Raw genomic sequence first — 25,238 nt, 5'->3', positions numbered from 1 at the left:
ATGTAGCTCATTTTTATACATGGACTAGAAGGAAAAAGACCTAAAGGGAAAAAAAGAGTATAAATGTGATACTTATTAGAAATTCTGCCATTTGCATGGGGTATGATCTGCAAATACAAACACGATTTTAAACAGGATTGTGTTACTAAATACCAACTTAAATAAGGCTGTTAATGAATGACAATGACAAGGAATGCATTGAGCCAACTACTTAGTAATTCTCAACAGTCTTACAAAAGTGAAGATTAGTGTCATGAAGAGTACCATGGTATTTTATGTTACTGTTTGTTTTCTTCAGGTAAGAGCAAAAGTGTTATGCTCAACGTGGTATATCTATAAAGGTGGAACAGATGACTGACCGAAGTGGAATTTTACATTCTTTGGGAAGAAGTTACCAACTGGTCATTAGTGATATTATAATTCATCTTGAAAGTAAGTTTTTAGGATGTTTTTCCATTGGAGGCTACATTGCAATTGTTATGAGCTTTCAGTGCTGGATGTACACCATGAGCTGTTCGCTATAATCCTGTTAACCAATGACTGAATGGACAGGTAGATGAAAACTACAATATAGACTTCTTACACCAGTCCATGCTGAGAGGAGCTGAGGTCTATCAGCAAAAGACAAACTATACAAAATACCTCTACTTTTGTATTTTCTTCTTGTGATTTAAATAGTTGTCTCTATTGGTGTTAACCTAGCAGCTACTCTAAAGACCTTAAAATTGAAGGAGTCCTAAGTAATAGGACCTAAAACATGTTTACCAATATGCTGCTGAATCATTATTTTCTAAAAATTAGTGTGTTCTATTGATGTAACCAAAACAAACTGTACACATTTTTTAAATATTTATTAATATGACCACATGAAAATACATAAGAGCTATTGCAAGAGTGCAAATCCCTCAGTCTTTAGAACTTTGTTGCTCCATATATCAAACTGCTGTCACATAGAAGACAGTGAATTCCATTACCAGGGTTGCATGATCCTGGGCTGCATGCAACTATGGACCAAAAAAAAACCAAAAACCAAGGGAAAAATGTGGAATTTAAGTGATAGTAATAAAAAATATTTACATTTGAAATGTTTAGAATGCATCGTTATCTATTTGAAAAAAGAACAGTTTTTCCAGCATTCTGCTAGTTGATGAAAAAATTGTATGTATTTCATACATTATCTGTCTATTAGACCTTATTTTTCTCTCTATCACTTTTCACTCCATTTACAGAGGATATGTCCATCAATTACATTTTAATATGGCCTATATCCAGTAATGTTTTAAATAAAGTGCTGTAGCTACTTATATAAGTAATAACAAAATAAAGCTGATAGCTAAGCTCTGATAATTATTAAAAAGTAGTGCAAAAATAATACATCAAACCAGAAATCAGTGTATGATGCAGAGCAAGTGTTCTAAAGTAAACGTTTTTTTTCCTGTTGAATCATGTTATGCCATTCAATGAAGTCTGTGCAGTCACCTGCAGAACGACTTCATCACAGAAGACTAACTCAGCATTACGCTCTTGGCAGAAAAAAAGCAGAATTTGAACTATTTGGTTATGACTATACTGAATCATACTTATAAGCTGGAAATGGTAGCCTTTTTTAGGATAGACCTTTAATTAATAGCATTAATATTCAGTATGCAAAGGTAATTAAGACCTTCCTTCCTTTTGCAGAGTTGGTGCTTAGCAGCAGGTCATTTGGTTTTCCCTGGCCTAACGACGAGTTCTTAGTCACTCCTGCACAAACCTTCACCAGGATTTTCAGTATTTGGTTTGGTTTATCTTTGTTTGCTGAGGCTGGCAGGATTCACTTGATCCCTAGTAGCTGTTGTTAGCTTGCCTAGCATTTTTTGCCACTGCTATTGACTGAAGAGGGTTTTAGAAGTCTTATGATGTGTAAGAGAGGAGTCCCCTGCAGCTGATGTCAAGACTCTGCCTTTTTAATAAATTAGTATAGGCAGGCCAAGACGGCTTTATGGGAAAGAGAAAGCCTGACACATGCGTGTAACTAAAGGCATTTTCTAACCTTGCTGTCTGGAAAATCAATCACCTTGTGTATCAGAAGAATAACTCTACTCTTTTTATTGAAGATTATAGGCACACTTCTAGTAAATCCTTCAGAATTTTCAGTTTATTTAATCAGAGCAAGGTAGGCTCCTCTTACAATGGGATAAAAACTTTATTTTTCAGAGGCATCATCTGATGCTGTCTAGCAGAAAGCATGAAAAAGAGAAAGGAATCTTAAGTAGGGACCTGTACTGGATTTAGCCAGATGCTGGAAAGTTTCTGTAACTGGTAAACTTGTTTCAATCTTTTCACTAATGGAAAACTTCTATTGGTATACCTTTACTTTGAAAGTACAAACATCTTTGCAAAATATTCTATCTTTAAATACATGTAAATACATCTAAAAATATATAATTTTTTTAATATATATACTTGCCACTTCACACCACACAAACTGAAATGCACACATCTCAATTTATTCTTGTATCCTGTAAGCTAACTAGTATTTTGCACTCTTCTGATTTTTAGGACTATTTTAAGATTGTCTTAAATAACATATTTCCTTTTGAACTTGCAAGTTACTATGATTCAATAATATAAATAATCACCATACTGTGAGAAAGAACTAAAGAAAACCAAATTAGAACTGACTATTCAGTATCTATTCTACTAAAAATAGCACAGAAATCAAGCCCTGCAAAATAATAAGAATAGTACAGAGTATGATATCAAATTGTCTCTCCAGAGAAGCCCTAAGAAATTTGTGACATTTTGTACTGTATTGATCTCCCAGCTGCATCTGGTTAAAAGAAAAAAAAAAAAAAAAAACCAAAAAAATCAGCATAAACAACAAAAAAACCCACCAAACACCCAGATTTAGAAAGCAGAAAAATCTCATATAGAAGATAAAATCATAGGAAGCAATTTCTAAAATGGCTGTACTTCATCAATTCAGTTTATTCAAGACTGCTTTACAGAAGCAGAAGACTAAATGGAAATATTAATCAGCAGTAACTCCATGTCTTTCAGTCACAGCCTCTATAAAATCACTCAGTAAAGGGTTGTGCCTGAGGCTTTTCTGGTACCTAACGAGCCAAATTTTGGTATGTTCTACCACCAGTGTTTTCTGCCAAAAAAAATTCTTTAAAGATAGATGTATCACACAGTGACTAATCAGGTTAACTGATTAATTGACTAATTCAGAAAGAGATTTAGACTAGAAAATGGGAGTAGAAGGTGAGACAATAGCTCGATATTTAATGCCATTTAAATATAAAAGCAGAGGTGGAGAAAACAAATGAGAATATAGCATGATATAAAAGAACATAAGACTGAAGCACGGGGAAGAAAATGAATGCATGTTCTAATGCAGGAGATTTAGATTGGTAGATGATGCAGAAAGTGAAAAGGTTATGCTTAGCGCACAGATTTAGTGATGGCAGTGTGAAATAACTGATGTGCAGTTCACAGAGCACTGCACAACAATGTGGAGGAACCAGAGCTATTAGAACACTACATGAAACTAGGTATTCTAAACACAGTAGAGGAAAGAGAACAGCTTTAACTGAAAGTTAAAAAAAAGTATAGAGTAGGTTTGTTTATGAATCCTGCAGAGGATATGCATAAGGTTTTTTATTTCTCCATGTTCTTGGGCCTACTCCATAACCTTTTATGTTCTGTCATATCCTTATGAAGACCTGGAGACTAGAAACACTCACACTACTCAAGGTTTAGTGTACTTTAAATTAGAAAGTCTGAGTAGCATCTGTTTAGATGTTCTAAAATAGAACTGGCCCATGAAATGGTAACACAGATGATAATCTGAGGTTTGCAATGTATCTGCAGTGATACCCTGTGACTGGTGCTAACCTCTGACTGGTAAGAAACGTATTATAAATTTTTCAGAAAAGAAAAAAAGAATCCAAGAAACCACAGGAAAGTTGATCAGACTTCTACACTATTTAAAGATTTCATGAATGAACACTGAAACACATGCAGGTAAGCAGAAAGTAATACAATTTGATGTAGTTCTATAAGCACATAATTAATTTTAAAGCACCTGATATGGCTGCACATACAAATGTAATAAACTACAGAAGACAATTAGAATGAAATTTTAAAGACTCTGAATGATGCTTAAAAGGGAAATAAAAGTTGGAACAAAATTGCTAAAGGCATTAGTCATGAGTTTGCTCTTAGACAGACCTTTACTAAATATTTCCACTAACAAGACTTATCAGAAAAAGTCCCAGTGAACTATGCTGACAACAAAACTAGGAGAAGCTGTGAATAAGGACAAGATTTAAATAGGCAGGAGAAATAAAAGAATGAGAAAGGCCTGTATATTTGTTTGATTAAAGAGCACTGTGAGCACAACTGGGCTCAATGGAAGGGGGAAGCATCATATTGTTACGTCACTTGAGACAGAGGTTCTTAGGACCAAAAGAAAAGCACTGACGATGAAAAGGCACTGGTAAGAGCTCTTCTGAAATACCATGTTAAATTCTAGCCACCCCTGTGCAAGAATATTAAACGCAAAACAGGGCATGTGAGATACAGGTTTGCTGAACGCAAACTTACAAAAGCAGATAGAAAGTAGTTGACTTGTTCTGAATATAAAATAGGAGACCAAAAAAATCTACTTAACCTAAAGGGCATTCTCACCATCAGGGCAAATGAGCATGAACCTTTCATGAATTAATTTAGATTGAAAGCTTGATCTTCTAACTACAAAACAAGAGTAGCTAATGAGACCAAAACTCCCAAATAGTTCTAAAATGGACCCTAAAAATGTTTTCACTGGATTACAAGACCTGGTTCCAGGAACTACATAGGAAACAACTGGATATCCCAAGAAGCTAAACTCTGCTGTACTTCCATGGAAATACTTGTCAAACTGTTTCTGTAAGTAAGTGCATGTTTTGGAAATAGCTCCCCCACTAACAAAGATATAAGGGAAATATTTTCTATTTAAGTAACAAATCTAGGGATTTTAGCAAATGACAATTAATTCTCCCATGTTAGCATGGTCTCCTAAGCACTGCTGCGTAAAGTTTAAGGCACTGAAAACACTTGCAGAGAACCTACAGCAGACAGTAATCAGGCTGAACAGAGGCCTGTCAAACACGACCAAAACCACTGAACTTGAGGTGGTTTAGTTCAGTGAAGACAATATCAGAAAAAGAAAATGGTCAGAGAGACACAGCAATTATTTCAAAGATAAAGGTAATAGTATCATTTCCAGATTTACTGATACAGAACAAGAAGTAACAGGTATAAACTACAGCAAGGGAAATGACATAAGTGCCTTAGAAAAAACCTTTCCAAAAGTGAGGATGTGCAGTACTAAGTTGTATTTCTTTGGGAGTCTGTGTAGTCTTCTGATTTTGTTTTTTATGTTTGTTATGTTTTGACATTTGTGCCAGATACATCTGTCAGGAATAACTGAAGCTCGTATCTTGCCTTCAGATACAATGGCAAGCAGAGGACCCTTTTGGTTTAACTGTCTATAATATGGTGGTTTGGATTCTGGGAAAGGAGATAAATTTTACCAAGAGGTCAATTAAGGAAAAGTGTATGTTTGAGCATGCTGACAGAATGACATCCTCAACTATGGGAAGCACTAATCAGTCCCGTTCCAAGACTGATAGTTTCAGATTTTTTGGTGCCTCTGGTGAGACAGCTTGACCCTCTGTCTGCCAAAGAGGCGCCTGTTACAATCCTAGCTGAACAGGGATCAGCCTCTTGGGCTGACACTGCTGTAGGGCTATGTAGTGTTTCTGTCTGCTGCAGGAAGTAAAGGTGCACGGCAGCAAAGGAAACAGTGTTATTTTTTACAGCTCATGTTAAACAGCCACCACTGCTAGGATGAAAGTTGTGTTTTGAAGAAAAAAGGAATACAAATTACTTTAGAATGGAGTACGATATTCTGTGGGAAAGTCCAAAACAAAACTGCAGTCCATACAATCATCCTAAAGAAGACGTGCTTTTCTAAACTTGACTTTAATGTCACTTTTCCTGAAATCATGTGCAACAATATTCTGTATTACAATAAATGTAATAAATTGTATATTCATACATATCCCTTCCAGATATTTGTCACTTTTTGCTTGAAGACGTGGACCGAAAAATGTAAGTTCCTTCTGATTAAGACAACAAATTGGAAAAAACAATCACAAATGGAAATATTTACGCCATGTCCTGCAATTTTGGAATTGTCTCTGTTTTCTTCCATATTCTTATTGTTTCTTTCCAAAGCGTAGTCCCTTCTGTAAACTGTCGTTCAATATGTAATCCAGTGTTTTTTCTCACCATTTCTAGGTCTGTAAGGAATCATCTCTGTCAAAAGCTTGACTACAGAATTATTCTCTATGTGTCTTGTCTTCCATTGTTCCCTTGAGACTTCAAGCTCAGTATTTGGAAATCAAATGCACAACCGTCTCTTGGGTGAAATGCAATCTGGCAAAGCCACTCTTTTAAACAACTCATCAACTCTTTAGCATCTAAGGAGGGCAGTATCACTCATTTTAAAATAAGGATTGACAAAAATAAAATTACTGGAATGCATTCCTCCCCTTTTTCTTTATTCTTCCAAAGGGATCACAAATATTTACAAATTTAACTTTATTTTGCAAAGCTATAGAGTGATATTTTATCAAATTATTTTTACTTTACTCAGATCTCGAATGTAGCATTTAAGTTTGTAATTAGATGAAAGCATTGCATTATTATGCCCCCTTTTATAAATTCAAGAACAAAAATAATTGTTTGTCTCATGGTAAAACAACACTTGAAACATACCTTGTCAGATTACAGATTTTCTATGCTAATTCTAAAAAAAAAACCTACTGCTATCTAGAGGTCTGAACTCTGATTGATTTTAATTTAAATCAGTCCATAGAAATAGTGGGTCTGGCCTAAAATCTAGATCAACGAGTTCTACCCAAGCACTAACCTGTTCTAGTACTGGTTACCTTAACAGAATTGACAGGATCACAGCCCAAAACAGTATGGCCTAACAATTTTATAAAATTAAATAGCAAAGTTCTAAGTTCAGTCAGAGCAAAAACCATTGTAACAGTAGTTAATACTTTGTACGATAAATGAATTTGTCACTTACCACAACACTCTGGACAGTCTGGATGTATTAGAGGATTCATTCCATACCCTGGATAGCAGCGATCAACCCATACCATTTGCATCATACCTTCAATGTAGTATATTTCAGGCAATGGTTCAGAACTTCTCCTGTGAAGTTCCACTTGTTTCTTAAAAAATCTCTCTGTATGTTTTTTTGCCTAAATTGAAACAAGTGATATTTTTTTCAGAATCTTTGATAGAAAGAGGTCAGAATACAAAAAAAAAAAAAAAAAAAAAAAAAGATAAAAGAATGTGAGTATGAATAATGTGAGTATGGATTACGATTAAGATGTGCCACTAAATCTTTTGATTGTAGCTGAATGGAAACAGGAGGACAATCTGATATTCTTGGATATGCTGGTTTTAATTTAGATAAACCATGATCAATTAATACAATGTCTTTGAAAGTGTTCAGGATTATACAAATAGAACTTTAAAAGCTAATCCATGGCAGTTCTGCCTACATTAGACATCTGTAGCCCAACATGAACAGACCTGCCGTTTTCCCATCTACCTAGGTACTATTACTTAGGTCCACTTATATTTCAGACATACTTTCCATCTTTATTAGCTACTTCTGTTCAATAAAAAGAGAATGCCAAAGGTCTCCTGAAACCAAATTAAATAAAGGGATTATTATTACTGTCTCAGTGAAATATAATCATGGAAGGCTAATTCTCTTACTCAAACAGATTTGCAAAAATGCAATCCTAGATAGGAAAAACACTCATTTCAATCAGTGCAGAACCAGCAGCACAGAATCACAGAAATGTTAGGATACAAGGGAGCAATAATTCAATCTCATCTACTCCACCTCCCTAGACTAAGGCAATATTTGTTTTTAAAAATCCTTGAATTTTGCTGGAATTTTGGACCATATTTTATGAAGTGTCTTCCACTGGAATATTAAAGATTTTAAGTCATAGTATTTAAATTTAAAAATGTGACTTCGAACTGGCTAAAATACATAAAATATGTAACAAAACCCAGACCCTTTAGCAAGTGACAAAGTCTAAGAGTAAAAAGTACATAGTGCTTCATATCCAGACAGTGCTTCATTTGTATGCAGGGATTAATTATATATATATAAAGCTAAAAAGAAAAAGCAAAAAAAAAAACCCTTGTTGCTTGGCTTGCAAGTTTCAGTGCACATACAAACTGGCAAAACCAAATTTATTCATGCTCTCCTAACTTGATCTTCTTACCTGTATGAAAAAGATGAACTTTGATCGTGACCTATCCCCACAAATTTAGGGTTTTTTTAGTGGACCGGATGGAACCTGCTTAATAAGCAGAATGTTATTTTAGACTCACCCCTCCACTGGTATCACGAAGCATGATTTGAACACCTGCTCTTTCTTGGTATTCCTCCTGTACTTCCCATCCCCTTCCACCTTTCCCTTTCCAGAACCTCTAAATTAACAGTTAACCTAGTAAGCAAGACTGGCTTCTGGTTCTCTACTGTAAAGGACAAATGCCTTCAAACAGCTATAATTCTCCTAGTTCAATAATAAAATCACTCTGAAGTGATGGAAAGGCACTCCCACTGCAAAACAGCATGTTTGATATTTATAAGATAGCACATATTCAAAGTTTCCCAGTTGTCTTGCCACTTTTCATACTCTTAATATACTGTCTTTATTCCAGACTGATAGTGTGATCTGCCTTACCCGTAATGGCAATAGAATATTAGCAATTATAACTGTTACAAATTATATATCCATTAAAATTTTGGTATCAATTTATTAATTTACTAAACAAAGTTATGTTTCATTTTTTATGTTATCCTTTATTGTGAGAGCAGCTTATTATGTTAGTTGCCGTTTTATTCTTCCATCTGCTGTACCTTGTTTAGTCTGTGAGATGAATCACAAGCACTTTGCTGACATAATCTGTTGTGGGTTTCTCCATCTAAGGAAGCAACTGTAACAAAACACAATCTATTTATAGAAAAACAAAGTCAAGGAAATCAACATTTATTTATTTATTTATTCATTCATTCATTCATTCATTCATTTATTTATTTATTTTCACTGGTTTAAGATTCTAGTCATTTCTGATGCAAGTATTTGGGACTTTTTACCATATTCCAGATGTCTAACTTGCAGTAATTTAAAGCAATCACAGAAGTTGTCCTCTTACAGAAATTACAGGTCTATACCTAATTTTCAGTATACTTAAATATTTTATGGGAACTCATTTCTTTGTAAATTCTAATGGCATGGAAATGTATAATTCTGGACTCTTCCCAGATTTCTAAATATCTGAATTCTTTCAAAAGAAATACACTACTCCCTCTCTAATTACCTGCCTGCCATTGTGATTTTATGAAGGCTCTGGTTTTAAAATAGTCAACCAGGAACCCTAACAGTTCAAGCTTCTGTTTCTGTGATACACTCAAGTTTTCTCTCAAGAACAATCTATCTACTGCTTTTAAGGATTTTCTCTACTCCCCCCACTGCACAAGCACATCAGTTCCTGTGCCTCACCCACTCAACCCTTTACATTCTCATAGGAATGCCTATGACACACAGAACCGAAGGAAGATTTCAGGTATGGACTGAAGAAAAAGTGTAGTTATGTTTTAGTAATTCATTTGCGTGGGTCCACATTCCTTATCAACTGACTAGTACAAACATGTTACGGTGAAGGCCTGTGAAATAGTTAACTAAGCTGCTGGACTGCTCTCCAGAACTGACATTAAAGAGCTGCCATATTAGGAGTAAAATTACCTGTTAACATGTGAATTTAACTCCTTATATTGTAAGCTTTACCTACCTTTGTCATGGAAGTAATTCTGAAACACCAAATGCTACTTAGAAATCAAAAACTCTAAGACTTCAGGCTACTTAACAACATGTAGTTTACCACTAGGTCATATCAAAGTTTACATCCACCTCTAACTGGAGAATTTCTCCTCCTAATGCTCAAATATTCTGTAAGGCCTGCACACTTGCTAAATCTAATTTATGTAGGCTCAATAACCTTAAAATTAACCTTAACTAACTACACTATCAGTAATGAGACTCTTCAGATACGTCATTGCTATCCACTACAAATACAGTTTTCAAAGAAACACAATAATAGTTTTGTTGGTTTTATAAGCAACTATATGTAACTTTCAAGAAAATTAAATTGGAAAGTGGAAATGAAGCGTAATTGGTATACTTTGTTCAGAAAGGGATCTTTTCAATTGCATGTCTTGATACATAGTGACTACTACATCATATGAAAACAATGGTCTTTTTAGAGCTGAAATAATTAGAAACAGTAAGTTAAAGAAAATATTGCATATGTACATTTTTACATACATTCAGCTCAGCTCAACAATTATAAACATCTCTTTGAGCGTTAGATATCTCTTTTAATAGCAGAGTACTTTAAGTGAACTGAACATATATTGGGATTACTTTACAGGTTCCTTCAGACCTCACTCATAGCATAAAGGAGTTGATAGTTTCTTTTCATATAGTTTCAGAGTTCAGAAAGCATATTCTGAGAGCAAGTCTCAAGAGAAAAAATACCTCCTTTGGATTGACATGGCACAGATCTCTGACTTCCACAGTTAATGCCTTTAGTGAAAAGCTGGTAATGGAAACATTTTATGAAAAAAAAATCATGTTACAGTGAAAATGTATTTTTAGTAACTAAACTCTATCAAATGAGGGTAGGTAACTGTGAGGTCTTCATTTATGTGTAAACATAAACTCATTTAAGTATAAACACCCCCAAATATCAAATATAAAATTTTATAATTATTACAATACATAATCACACTCAGTAAGAATCCTTTAATATCGCATAATATGGTGACTTCTTCCCAAACCACCTAATGGTTTGCTTTAAATCAAGCCAGCTCAGTACTTTTAGCAACTCAGTTTTACCCAGTTCTCCTTTAGGCTCCTTTTGTTTTAAAGAAATCAAAAATTATGAAATCTCCCTCTTATCGTTGTTTTATTTAAACAAGGAGAAGTACTGAGGTTCATCTCATTTAACTTTTGTTCTTGAAAATTAGACATCCAGCCTTAGTCTGCCATTTGGAAGCTGTTTATAAAGACCAAGGCACATCCGTGGCCTGATTTATACACCTGTTGTAGGTGGGTAGATTAAGGTAATCTGGGGAGTTACAGAATGCACTGTATCACTTTCCTTCCTATGGTCATGTGCAACAAGGGACATGATAATGTTTTATGATACAAAATTAAAAACATATTGATCTATCCACAGCTATAAAATGTTGTACGGCTCTTCTGAAATAATGTAAAATAAGCACTTTTGAGTGGATCAACTATCTTTTTGCTATTGACATGAATTTCACATGCAATACTTTGCAGCATTTTTACAAGTAAGAAACTATTATTAACCCTTACATTCTCCATATAAGCAGCAAATCCATTACCTATAAAAAATCTAACCATTCTTTAAAAGTAAGACAGATTTTTACCTGAAAATGTAAAGAAGATTTCACTCTGTAGACATCTTCTCTACATTTTTACCTGATGGCATTCTGCCTTAATTAATGTAACCTCACAAGAAAGTTCAGCAACAAGTTTGCTTAGTACCTGAAGCAATGCTTTCTCAAAAGAAGTGTTATGAGAACTGTTGGAGGGGGCTGTGTGATACCGGGCTGTGAACGCATAGTAACTTCTAGGTAGGATGAGAATAAGCTTCAGGAAAAAATGTGGAAAATGATGAGGAACATATGTGAAGTAAAAAGAAAAGTAATATATGTATTTGAAAATAAAATTGCCAATTTAAATCCTCAATTTATAAACAAAACTTATTTTGCACCCCCAGAGAATTTTTGATGATAAAATAGCGTCTGCTGGACCAGTCAGAAACACTTACGAGATTTTTACAAGTGAACATTCTCATTTATATCCATAGGTAAATCTTACTCTTTATTAATGTAAGTTTTTAATTTTAAAACCAAAAGGAGATTACAGTAAAGGGATCAGGAATATGAACTCTACAGTTAAGAAGCATAGAAAATACCCTTCAGTATGTGACCCAACATTTCATCTCATACATTATGGCCAGTTATCATAGTATGTTACATAGTTTTTAGTCAGCTACCACAGAAGTATTTTAAAGGACTTAAAAACTGAATCCTATTCCCCAGCGATCAACAGAAGATGAACTAATAAGATGAACAGGAATTCCTTCTCTGTAAGCAGAAGTAACTGAAAGAGCTTCCACATAGGTATGAAATTTACTTTTATGGATAGATCAGCTATTTCACCTTTACTGCAAAGCTAAATGCACATCTGGGCATCTTTTACAAATAAGCCAATGTACCATAAAATGCATGTTTCTAGTTATTTAATGATAACCACACTACTTACCCAAAGCTGAAGATGAACAGAACACAATGTTAAATAGAAAACAGGAGAAGAAAACCCTGAAGAACAGGGGTCATGGTGTGGTTATAACCACAAAAATGAGAAGGAGAGGTGAGGAAGAAAGAATGAAGATACAGAAAATAAACCAGCTGAAGGAAGCAGCAGAACATCCAAAATATGGTACCCAGTTAAGACTGCTCATTAGATCCTCTACCTTGCTTTTGCCTCCCCCATTTCCCTTCCCCTGCTGCTGCATATTCCAGATTTTTTTATATATGTATGAAACTTGAATTTTGTATGCTAACATTCAGATTTATCTTTGTTGAAGGATGTAAGTCTGCATTACTGAAAACTGTTAATCTTTTCCATCAAAACTGTTTCAAAGAAACTTTTTCCTTTCCAGTTCTGTCAAGAAGCTAGCTGCTAAAAGTCATGGTTATTTTGTATGAAGGCTACTGTACCAAAGTAAAATTAATTTACATCAGAGGTTAATTTAGGTTATTGTGCTCTACCGTGTTTCTAAATGAGCACTGGTATGCATTTTAAATTCAAGATCAGACACAGTTCCTGCTAAAGGCAATAGAGGCTCTTGCTTACATCTCCACAAGAATAAAATACCCTTTACAGAATAAAAAGAGAGCTAGTAACGAGTAAATGACATTGCCTTTACAATCTTCCACTTTATCAAAGACTTTTTAACTGCCAACAGAAGGAAATGTAATCAGAACAGGAAAGAATAAGCTACAAATATTGCATCACTAAATGATACGTACTTAAAAAACAAAATCAAGTAATAATTAAGGCATTAACATGTGAAATAAACCCATATGGGTGTGCTAAAATTAGCCAGTTTAAAATTATACTATTTTAATGTCATTACGGATTACTGCCTATTCAGTTTGCTACATTTCATTATGTTTTATGTTTCTTTTTAAAAAAGAACTGTATTCATAAGTTTCTCAGTCAGCCACTAAGCTTCATTCAAGGCTTCGTAAATTACATTAAATGAACTGCCTGGTAGTAACAAATATTTAAAAAAAATTCCCATAGAATGTCTTTACCTCTGCAAATTAAATTCTGCAAATAAAACTTTTTCAAGGCAACTACACACTTAACCTGGATTGATAACTTACCATAAATAAGGTATTTTATTACAAGGTTTTTATGAGGCTGCATTGCTGTTAGCTTATAAACAATGGAACATGTGTAAACTCCACTCAGGTTGAAGTGTCTCAATATCAAAGTTCCTGTGGTTGATATTTGCACACTGGTGTTTTCTAGTAAACACAATAATGAGATAAAGTTAGTTGTCATCATGAGAAAATGCAGAAAGTAAGGGTCCAAATGGTTATTTACTGTTAAGCTGTGTACAAAATATTACGGATTCAGCTGAAGAGACAAGACTCAGAAACTGCACCTGACTGGGTGTCACTCGATTCAGCCTTACACAATTGTGCCTTATCGCTGCTGTGTTTTAGGTATTCGTTGACAAAGCAGTCCTAGAAACCTGGGTTTAATTGATCTCAGACATCTATTGTTCTCTTCCATAACTACTTCCGAGAGAAAAAAACTCCCAGAAAAAAAGACAAAGTGGGTAAATAATGTCTTTTTTTACCTCTATATAGTCAAACTGACTACTAACCTTTCAGAATTAGCTGCTGACGGTGTTTAACACGCAGTGAATTTCAAAGTAGGCAAGACAGGATGTTCAAGTTAAGCAACTAGTGCATAACAGACCTTCCAAAAAAGCTATATGCATATGTCAAAATGAGAATCGTGTATGTTTAAGACTGTAAAATAATCTTTCTGTGTGCAAAGATATGCATTGTTATGGTGTCCAAAGTCTTAAGACAACTCCTTAGTTCAAGGCAGAGAGGAAGCAGGATCCTGCTTCAAAGGAAAAATCATAAGCATGGCTCTTTAACTAGGTTTTTAGAGAAAGAAAAGCACTGCTTAAGGTCAGATTTGGGCACTGATAATAAGCCATACAGTTGTCACATGTAGCCTGCATGTGGGTTACATGATGACAGTTGATGAGTCCCTTCCTGACTTGAGAAGTCCTCAGGCAGTATGGATATGAGCTTCTCAAATAGTAATATGCAGCCTATCCTGCTGTCAAAGAAAATCTTGGGAACCATGAGATTACAGTCAATTATAATACATTCAAGGTAAAATACTCACTTTGATAAAGTATTTTGAGAACGCATTCCATTTCACATGCCAAAAAAAAAATTGTTTTAACATCCTAAATAATTTAGATCTTTTATGTAGATGATGGAAGTGTAGACAATTAGTGTGGTGTGAAAGCAGCATCTTTTTAGACTGAAATAATCAATGCTAAGGGCATGAGATCTATACTACACACAGGGCTTTTGCTTCAGAGCAGTCCTAATCTAGTTTTACAGAATAGGCGTGCGTTATTTCTTGAAGCAAATCTTTCCAATTAGCTTCGTCCAAAATTAATCCAGTTTGTGCACTTGAAGACCAAACCATGATCCAAACAAAATGTGGAAAGTGAGTACAATCAAACAATTCATTTCAAAGCCACACTCCTATTCAAACTAACATGTTATTGTAGATGCACGTTGATTTTCCTGGTATGCCATACTGGGGAAAAAAATAGCCTGACTGAAGTGCATCTTTTTACATACTTGACAGGAAGGTGTAGGACAACTTTGTTCCTCAAGAAACCATTTAAGCTTTTAATTAACTTTATTTTGTCATATATATCACTGTGTTTAAAAAAAATAATCAAGTACTGGTAAAAAAGAGTACTATTAAAAAGACTGAAAGTGCAAATTCTTGTGTGGTTTGGGATTCCAATTCAGTCTCAATTAATGGCAGGCTGTCTTTCATTTTTGGGATGATGGAAAGGTTTTTAATCTGATGATTAATGACTAAGGATGCTAAGTCTATAAACTAGGATGTAATTTGCTACTGTATGCTGGAATAGCTATCAGATTAATATCGCCAGAAAAACAGCATAGATTTAAGAACTATAGTTCTGATCTTTGGTGTATGCAGTTGCCCTGTGTGGGCCAAAAGCAACACCACCATTAGTTGACTGGGTAGCTGGAGCACCTTAAAGATACATCATGGACAACTTTGCTAAACTTATAAAATGCATTACTGAACTACAATGACAAGGTCTGCAAAAGACAAAGCTTGGCAATCCAGTGAGGAGGTCTGGTCACAATTTGTTTTGAAGGCACATCAGCAGAAAAGGCTAAGTAAAGTGTTCTTTTGATGGATTGAGGTACTGACTTTATTACAGAATTTTATCCTACCTTGAACACTGAATTCTTCATATAGCAGAAAATATCACAGTTTTGACAAAGTAACCAGTAACTATTTTAGTGATATGTCTGTGTGTAAAGAATCTCCTTTTGGATCACGAAATCAAGAGCCTGTCATGTTGTTGGTTTGTGGGGTTTTTTCTTCTTTAGTTTTACAAAGTAAACCACATTTAAAATGCCTTGCTCCTTGGGATTATCTGGATGAATACTGCCTACTCAGATGAGTTTGGGTTCACAAAATAGACTTATCTTTAATTTTATTTTTTTTAAAGTGATTAAGCTATCCACCCTTTTTTTAAATCCAGTATTTTTTCCATGATATTTCTCTGTAGCAGGTTCAGTAAGACAGGTGAGCAGGATTTCATGTCACAAAATGTAAAGTAAATTATGTCATATAATGGAATATGCCTCTAATACACTGGAGGCATTTCACATGCATGATGGACAAACATTGACGTAATCACATTCAGAGGTTCCTTGGAGTCAGTGAAAACTGGCATGATTTAAAACAGAACAGAAGTTCGTTTTTTAATTCTTGCTAAGAGAAGAAGCTAGAACATTTTCCAGGATCCTCAGGAATTAGAAGGATGCAAAACAGAGTTATTCCTGTGAGAATTATGTTACAGAGACTAAATCCCTTAACTTTCCATACCTTTGTATAAATATATTTAAAACTAAATGTTCCTATATTTTAGTTTCTCTGTTTATTATACTTAAAACCAACAGATTGATTCTCCTTCCAGTTCTTTCAGTGCAAAAAATAAAGTTACTGCTCATCCTCCCACACCACCTCTTATTCAAACCAGTTTTACAGTAGAGCAACTTCTTCATTTTGAAATTATATATTAAGAACAAAAGTAAATGACACCAGAATCAGGCCAATGGGCTTTTCAGAAACGGATTTTTCAGACTTTTAGGAACAGCTATAAATCCAGATCATAAATTCTAATCTTCAGATTGAACTACTGAGCATGTTCAAGTTTAAATATGCAATATCTGAAGATGTCCAAATATATCATTTCAGTGACTAATTATACATGTATAGAAACAAAAGCTAACACGGTATATAATAAACTTGAGCTCACCTGACAAGTTTCTTAGGAACGAAACATATTCTGTTTTGTAGTCCAGATGGGACTCTTGACAGTCACTCAGGAAACATGTGTAAGTCATGTATCAGGTACAAGGATAGCATGAGTATACAGATAGACACATCTACAAGCAGCTTCATATTTCTTCTGATTCTCTATTCTTCCCTCTCCATAGAAGAGCTGTTTGATACACCAATAGTACTATTTAGAATATCTGGGGTGTAACTTGTAATTGAGACCTTGAATGCAGGTATTTAATCTGTCAATGGCTTTGTTTTACGAAACTGTAGTACACACTTTTTTCAGCCCTATGACTGGATAGTCACAATCTTCTGATACAAATAGTCCTTCTATGCATATATTATCTGGCAGTGTGTATGAAAAGCAGTAACTTTCCTGTAAATCCAAATTCCTAGGTTCATTTTGGCCAAACGAGAACAGGCCTATTCCAATGTTTGCATTTGGAAATAAAGATGGAAATGCTTTCTCTTTTCTGTTCTATTTAGCTGTTAAGAACACCATCAAAAATGCTGTTTTATGCAGTAAAACTTTAAGAAGCAATTATTTTGAAGGTTTTTTTCCTCCACTTAGAAGTATATTTTGAAAATCTCTTATTCTCAATGAGCCCAACAGCTGTTTAAAAACTTCAAAGTACAATTTTCAGACCTCACTACAAAACAGTCACTATGCTAAGTGAAGAAAAATTACTTGCTAATTTTTAAAGTTGTAATGATTTTAAATTACATTTTGTGCAGTATTTAATTTTTCATTACTCTTTCAACTGCACATAAGTGGACTGGAACTATCTGTGAACAAAGCTGCTTGTTCAAAAAGCAGAAGTGTTTTTTAATGGCTACAGAAACACAAGTGTTTACTGCTCTTTGTGAGCTTTTACTGTAGTTGTGATGTTTGATGTATATAGCTAGACTTTTGGGCCACAAAACACCTCCTTAGGGTATGTGTCAAGGGCTGGTGTGCCTGAAAGAGAATCTGGTTTTTCTAACTATGACAGATAGTACAATAAAAGATAGGCTCTCTTCCTACAGATTTTATGCTTAAGTAATTGTTTATTTTGTAGCATTCCCAGAAGCTTATTTTGTTGGTGTTTCCTAAAACTCGATTCACAATTCTACATTTCCACTGAAAGGATTATTTTCTTTCCTATGACCACACTGAAAAAGTATGAAATAATATACCAAGCAAGGTTTATGAATCCTAATTTCCCACTGTTATGGAGATTCTATTACGATATATATTATACTAACTAGTCACACCAAAACCCAGATAATTTTTAATAATTAGAGAGGATTACACCATTCTAAAAGGACGCGGAATGATCAAATTCTTTTACACAGCAAACATTTCCTGAGCTAGAAACTTTAAATAGGTTTTTGTCTGTTTATACTTTGAATCAAAAACAAAAACAAGGAACAGAAGAATGTGACAACAGCCCTAGCAGACTAAGAAGTATATTTGTGATATTTACCCAAAATTGTGGTGGCTGCAGCTGAAATCCTCTCATTACCACTTTTTTAAAATAGGAAATTACGTCAGGAAAACACAAGCTTTCTTCTCTTACTGAAATGTTTGTTGCCCATCTGCTGCTGATTCTAATACACCTGAAGTCGCCACAGAGCCAAGAACCCCTACCACCACAGCATTTTTGCTAGGTAACCAAGGTTGGCATAGCAACTTGGGATACTACTGAAGCAATCTGCCCAAAGAGATTTAAACACATGACGATACACCTGATACTGTGTCTGTCATGCACCACAGACTGGGTATCAAAATATATCAGTTACAATGCAGGACACTCAACTAACCAGGATATATCCACCCCAAGGGAGATTAGCAGTTTCATGTAAAATGACATAGCCCACAGGTTTAAGTACAAGCAAAACCACCTATACCACTTTCAGGCAAAGAATGCTAAAAATTCTGAGGACAAAATCTGTTAACAGATTCAGAGCAAAAATACAGGGTAGCGTTAGATATCACAAATCTGCAATGCTTTACTATGTAGGTCAGCACGTAGAAAATTAAGAATGAAGAGTCACTATGGTGTAAATGGTATTTTAGACTGCGTAACACGAAAATATAAAACCAAGGACAGGGTTCTGATAGACGAAACACTGCCATTGTAAAAGGATGAATGGTTCATAACCTAAATTGTAAACTAAGATATTAATCATGTTTATAAATACATCACAATGCTTATTGTTCTTTTTAAAAAAATGAAATTACTCTAAAGGGTAAATGAGACATAGAAGGAAACAAAAAACAGAACTCGGGTTCCCTGCTCAGACTTGCGATGATATTTCTGATGAGCCAGTCATGATCTCTAAGCAGTCCTTATTATGTGAGAAAAATAACGTATATACAATTAGTCCAACATACTCCATGCAGAAACAGTTATTTGGGGTTTTCATGCCATACTATTCAGATTAGGACAATTATATCATTAGAGGCTTCTTTCTGAAAATGAATGTTTAAATTCTCTGCAAGAAGATTAATCAGAAGTTGAAACTGGCAAGGGCTGTGAAGGGCCAACAGAATCACATGCAATTGAGAAAAGGCACTGAGAATGTTGGCCCCAGGCTGAATGGGGCTGAATGACCTAGTGACAAAAGACTTGGAAAACACTGAGGTATGCAATGCCACCTTTGTTTCTCTCATACCTAGCAAGGGCTGCTTTCCAGCCCTGCCCCAGGTTTTAGCAGAGTTTAGGGGAGATGCTACAGGGAGTGCGACGTCAGACACTTACTTGAGCTGGACATATACAAGTTTATAGACCAGAATGAGATATATCTGAGGATGCTGAGTGAGCTAATTAATGACTGTGGTCTATTTTGATGGTGATGACATCCCCAACGACCAGAAAGATCCAAAAAAAAAAAAAAAAACAACCCACCATAAAAATAGGCAAGGAAGAAGACCCAGGGAATCATAGTTCAGCCATCCCCACCTCAGGCCCTGCAAAGATGACAGAACTGCTGGAAGTAATTTCCAGATGCTTGAATGACAAGACAGTGACTAAGAACAGACAGCATCAATTTGCCATTGGCAAGTAATGGCTGACCAGCCTGATTATCTTCTGGAAATAAATGACTGCCTCTGAGGATGAAGGGAAAGCAGCACATGTCATATACACTGAAAACCTATAGCAAGGATTTCAGTATGGTCCTCCATCACATCCTTGTAGTCCAACTATGGACATACAGACTAGATGAGTGCAATACAAGACGGATGAAAAACAGCATCATCATTTTGAAGACTGCTCTACCAAGCAGCCAGTTATGAAGGGCTTTCCTCAAGGCTGACAAAAGCACCAGAACTGCCAACATCTTTACCAGTGACGTACACCACAGGACTGAATGCTTTCTTGTCCAGTATGCAAAAGACATCAAATTGGCAGGGGGGGCTGGACATTGCTGCCATTCAGTGGGACCTCGCATGACTAGAGATATAGTCTTCCTGAAACCTCACTAATTTCAGCAGTTACAAAGGCTATGTCCTGCAGCTGCATCAGAATAAGAGGAGCAACATCTGTTGCTGGGGACCAGATGACTTGGGAGCAGCTCTGCAAAAAACGTACCTGGGAGTCCTGGTGGATTTTAAACTCATTATGAATCAGAAGCACACTTTTGCAGCAGCGAAGGCTATCCATATACTGGGCTGCATTAGCAACAGTATATCCAGGAAATCAAATGAAGTGATCATTCTCTCCCTACTCAGCATTCATTTGGGCAGTCTGGAACACTGTGCCCAGTATTGACTCCTCAGTACAAGACAGATACTAACGAACTGGAGCAAGTCAACAAGAAGGTTTCTGGGATGTTTAGGGAGTTGGAGCATAGGACAAGAGGCAAAAGAAACTGGCATTTTTACACTAGAAGAATCTAAGGAGGGAACTGGAGTCCTTCACTACCTAATGGGAGATACAGGGAAGAATAACCCATACTTTTTAAGAGGTGCACCACAAAAGGACAAGCAGCAATGATGACAAGTTGCAATCATGGAAATTATGATTGAAAGTAAGTAAAAATGAGGAACAAGCACAGAAAAGACAGAAAATCTCCAGGGATCGAGATTTCCCAAACTCATGTGGTCAAGGCCCTAAGCAACTCTGTACCTAAAGGTAGCCTGTCACTGAGCAGACAGTTGGGCTATATCACATCACCCATCATCCTATTGTTCCGTCCTTGCAGAATGCTCCCAGCTGTCTCTCAGCGCCACAAAGAATGTCATCCTTGGCCCCTGTTGCATCCAACATGCCCTGCTCTATCTAGCACTTGTTAGAGATGGCACCATCCTCTGCAGAGACTTGCAAATGTGTTTTAGTTTGGTTATCCCACCACTTTCTGAAAAGTCAAAGTTAATTTATATGATACACATACAAACACTCACAATGTATCCTCAGTTACTTCTCCATTTTACATTCTCACCTTTATGCTTCTTTGGGGGTGGGGTGGGGTGGGGGGGTAGAGAAGAAGGAAAGAGGGTGCAGCCCCAGGATATGTAAGAAAATAAATCCTTACCTGAAGAAAGACCACCACCTGGTCCATTCCACTGGAATACTGGATCAATCAGTTCTAAATTTTGCAGATGATTTGTCAGACATAAAATACATGGACTGTTGTGATTCAGCTTGACATACACTTTGACTGGAAAAAAAGTATCATTAGCATCAAGTAGTTACCAATGGTATCCTAACAGTGAGCTATACAAATTTCAAGACAGTGGTTCAAAAATGACCTTGAATGAAGTTCTGATTTTGGGGCTGGTTCTCTTATCCTCTACCATGAAAATGAAATACAAGATAGATAGCAGGTTTGTTTTCTCCAGAAAATCTTTCTAGTTCTAGGCTTCCCTGGTTGTGTAAACAAGAACCACGGTGCACAGTAATATCTTCCTGAATAGATTATATCACTTAGTAGGTTCTCACAAGCACAGGCTTCTGCAACGTTGTGTCTCAAGTAGTATCCCCCACACACACAGAGGGTGAAGTTGCAGTATGTTGGTGTAGGATACTGAGACCTGAAAGCTTGCTGTTTCCATTCCATTAGTGATTGCCTTTTGTACCAGCGCACAATGTATTGGCTTAAAAAGGGTTTAGTGTTGTAGCTCACCAAATGGTAAGCTGCCTATTGTTTAATTCAGAGATAATGAGATTGGAAGCAAATTGAGTAAGGTAAGGATTTGCTTAGTCTTTTACCACAGAAATGCACCTGTGCATGTCTTATATGCCATCTTCAGCATACAGGTGCTTCTAGATCTTTGAATGCAGTCATAATCACTTCCATAACATGCAGGATTTCAGTGTGTACAGTCTGGTTTATTCTCCTTCCCACTGACATTTTGCAAAGCATGTGTCTTCTTCAGAAGTATGGGATGCCAGATACTTCTAGTGAAGTCTGAACTTGAATATACCATGCTCTGTATCAGGCTACCCTAATACCACTGAAAAGTGAAATAGTATAAAGCATTACAGCTACTACAACATTTGTGATCTGAAGAATCTGAATAAAAATTAAAACTGAATCAAATAAGCAAATTACTAAATGTTATCTTACCATTGACTATTTCAGATACCCTGGAAGTGGAAAACAGTTCAAATATTTGTTGCACGAAAGGATTAATGCTCAGAAAAAGTTTTCACTTTTCCATTATGGCAACTGGTGGTAATGCAACCAGTTTTCCCTCCTCTCCAACTATGAATGTTTGCTTTCATTAAAAAATGAAAAGCCATTTGCATTCACATTACATTATTCAGTTGTTGAAAAAGAATAAAGACTTAGATATAGTATTTAATACATAAGAATAATTCCAGAATGTTGATACCCTTAAGATGAGTAGGTATGTCTATCCCAGATAATCCCAAAAATCAGTTTTTTTACAGTAGCTTATACTGCAGAAACCAGCAAAGTATATATATTCAATTGTACAATAGTATGTCATGGAAATAAATGTTGTTTACAGGTGGTGTTCCAGTTTTTAACCTGAAGCATGAAAATTAGTATGAATTCTACATGTTAATGCAATTGCCAATATGATTAAGGTTTTTTCCATTGCAAATCCTTAACTTTTTCTCAAAATTTACTAACCAACTGGCTTTAGCAGTAGTCTGTTGGGGCAAAATTGTATATATTGCATATCTCCCCCACTTCACATTTTGGGTTTTATTTCCACAAGGTTGCTTTGTTCTGTCTTAGAGCAATATGAAGAAAAAAAAAAAAAAAAACACCAAAAAACCCAACACCATATCCATAACAAAAAGTAATAAAATTATGGTGCCATCATTATTATCATAACCTGCCAAGATGGTGAAGTCTGCCCTACCAATGTAAATTTTTTTAAGCATGTATCATAGGATACAGAAGGGCATTGTATAGAAAATAATGGCTGAAAAAATATCAACCAAGTATAACCTTACTCTTCTTGCTTTCAAAATAAAGTCTTACTCTTTTAATTAAAGTTTTTTGCTGTTTTTCTTATTTGTCCATATTCTCTCCATTATAAAAATATTTACCTTAGATAGTGATCCAAGAACATTTATGTCAGATATTTTAAAACTGCAGGATTTTAAAAGTGCAGGATATTATGTAACCAAATTTTGGTGGAAAAAAAAAAACCCACCTCAAAATAGAGATATTGCATAGCACCTCAAAAGAACACTGGAGCCAAATCCAGGATACTCATAATGGTCTGTCCCAGAGAAGGTGGGAATATTCTGCATTGATAACTAAATTGTTTAGAAACAGAGTTGGGATAACGTTAACATTCTGGTTTTGCCTTCTAACTTTCAAACTGCCCTGTGCCATTGAAGAAGCAGCCGTGTTTACAGACGTGAGTCAGAAGAGAGAAAAAGTATGCTGATAGGGTGAACCACTAGACCACTCAGAGCCATTATTCAAAATTAAATAATATTATAAGATAAAATACTAAGAAAAAACTTTAAAAACAAATTATTTCCAAGAACTGTTTCACCTTTGGACAAAAATTGGTATGTCTTTGTACCAAAACAAGGTAAAGAAATGTTGGGTTTTAGCTTTCCCCCAAACAACAGAAGTATCACTTCTAGATATGCTACTAGCAAAGCTGTTACTGGAGAACACACGTGGATAAAACTATGGGGTAGAGTATTACCAAAACCAAGCCAGCATTGCAACCAATATGCATTTAGAGAACAAGCAACATGAGTAAATGTATGGCAATGAGGAACATCCTAGTCTTTAATTTTATTTTCAGACCTTCCAATAATTGTTTTGTTTAATGAGAAAAGAAAGTGAAAATGTTATATTCTGGAGTTAGATGGACTTAACTTAGAAAGCAATTAAATCTTAATTCATCTTAATTTTTGTTATAGAATATAGCACACATTTAATGCTTCAGGTTCAGTGTATATAACATGTAAGGTGAAGTTGGAATACCTACAGTTGAGAAAGCAGTATTTCAGAGCAAAAGTCCAACAGCCAGGTGGAAAAATACACAGAACTTAGTTATTTTTATAACAATTACAGAAAATAATTCTCTCAGTTTCATAAAAATTATGAGTAAGAATAAAAAAAAACTATTGAAAAAATTCCAATGACAGAAATACATTCTGTGGGATGGCCTATTAAGTATACGTAAGTCAGTAGAGAACTGTAATTAATTAAACCGCTTAAACCCATTCAAAACAATTCAACAACAAGAGATATGATAAAGGGCCTTTTCTTGATATATTTTCACTAAAATTTGCAACATTATGTTTAAAGAAAAATACCCGGAAATACGACAGATCCCACTATTTTTAAGCTGTTGGGTCTTGGCACTGCACTTTTTAAAAATCTCCTTGAGGGCTGAACTGTTAAAAGATAAAACAATGACATTATTACAACTATCTAATTTATCTGAAAAAGCAAGCAGCATACTTCAGGTTGATCTACAGCCTTTAATAGACCTGTTCTTCAATGGCTATTAAGTTACTATCTGCCTGACGTCTTACATAACGCATGACTCTTACTAAGGCAAAAAAACCCAAACCACAATGGCAAAGGCCTAACACCAGAAAAAGTATCCTTATTCTTAACAGCACTTTAGACATAAGTTTTAAATATATTCATGTTTTACAACAGAACCATTACATTTTAAATTAAAATTGTCCATAATGGGCAAAAAAATAGGGATAGGCACTATCCAAAATGAGGGTAAAATTCAGCTGCATTGTTTACCATACCCTCAGTGAGGATGTTAATCAATGTGTACACTGACCAATAATGAAGTAATGAACTTGTGTTCTGTCATGATTATGATTTTTTTTAATTTCCCCATGAAATGAAATATATTTTACGGCTATTTTAATTTGCATTTCTTCT

At 35.2% G+C, this 25,238-nt stretch overlaps 1 protein-coding gene across 1 annotated transcript; it reads right to left on the bottom strand.

The window, feature by feature from the left end:
* Positions 1–872: 872 nt before the first annotated feature.
* On the bottom strand, positions 873–24,762 carry LOC119145499 (zona pellucida binding protein). Its single transcript, XM_037382029.1, is given in 8 exon segments — positions 873–1,004; positions 7,133–7,310; positions 8,999–9,075; positions 11,597–11,796; positions 12,491–12,492; positions 13,611–13,771; positions 21,420–21,545; positions 24,647–24,762. Coding segments are annotated over 8 exon segments (942 nt in total). The 5' UTR covers positions 24,753–24,762; the 3' UTR covers positions 873–912.
* Positions 24,763–25,238: the final 476 nt, after the last annotated feature.

Source organism: Falco rusticolus, chromosome 3 (assembly GCF_015220075.1).
Source record: "Falco rusticolus isolate bFalRus1 chromosome 3, bFalRus1.pri, whole genome shotgun sequence".
NCBI lineage: Eukaryota > Metazoa > Chordata > Aves > Falconiformes > Falconidae > Falco > Falco rusticolus.
Note: the sequence above shows the minus strand (reverse complement) of the source record. Positions and strands in the feature narration are given on the sequence as shown.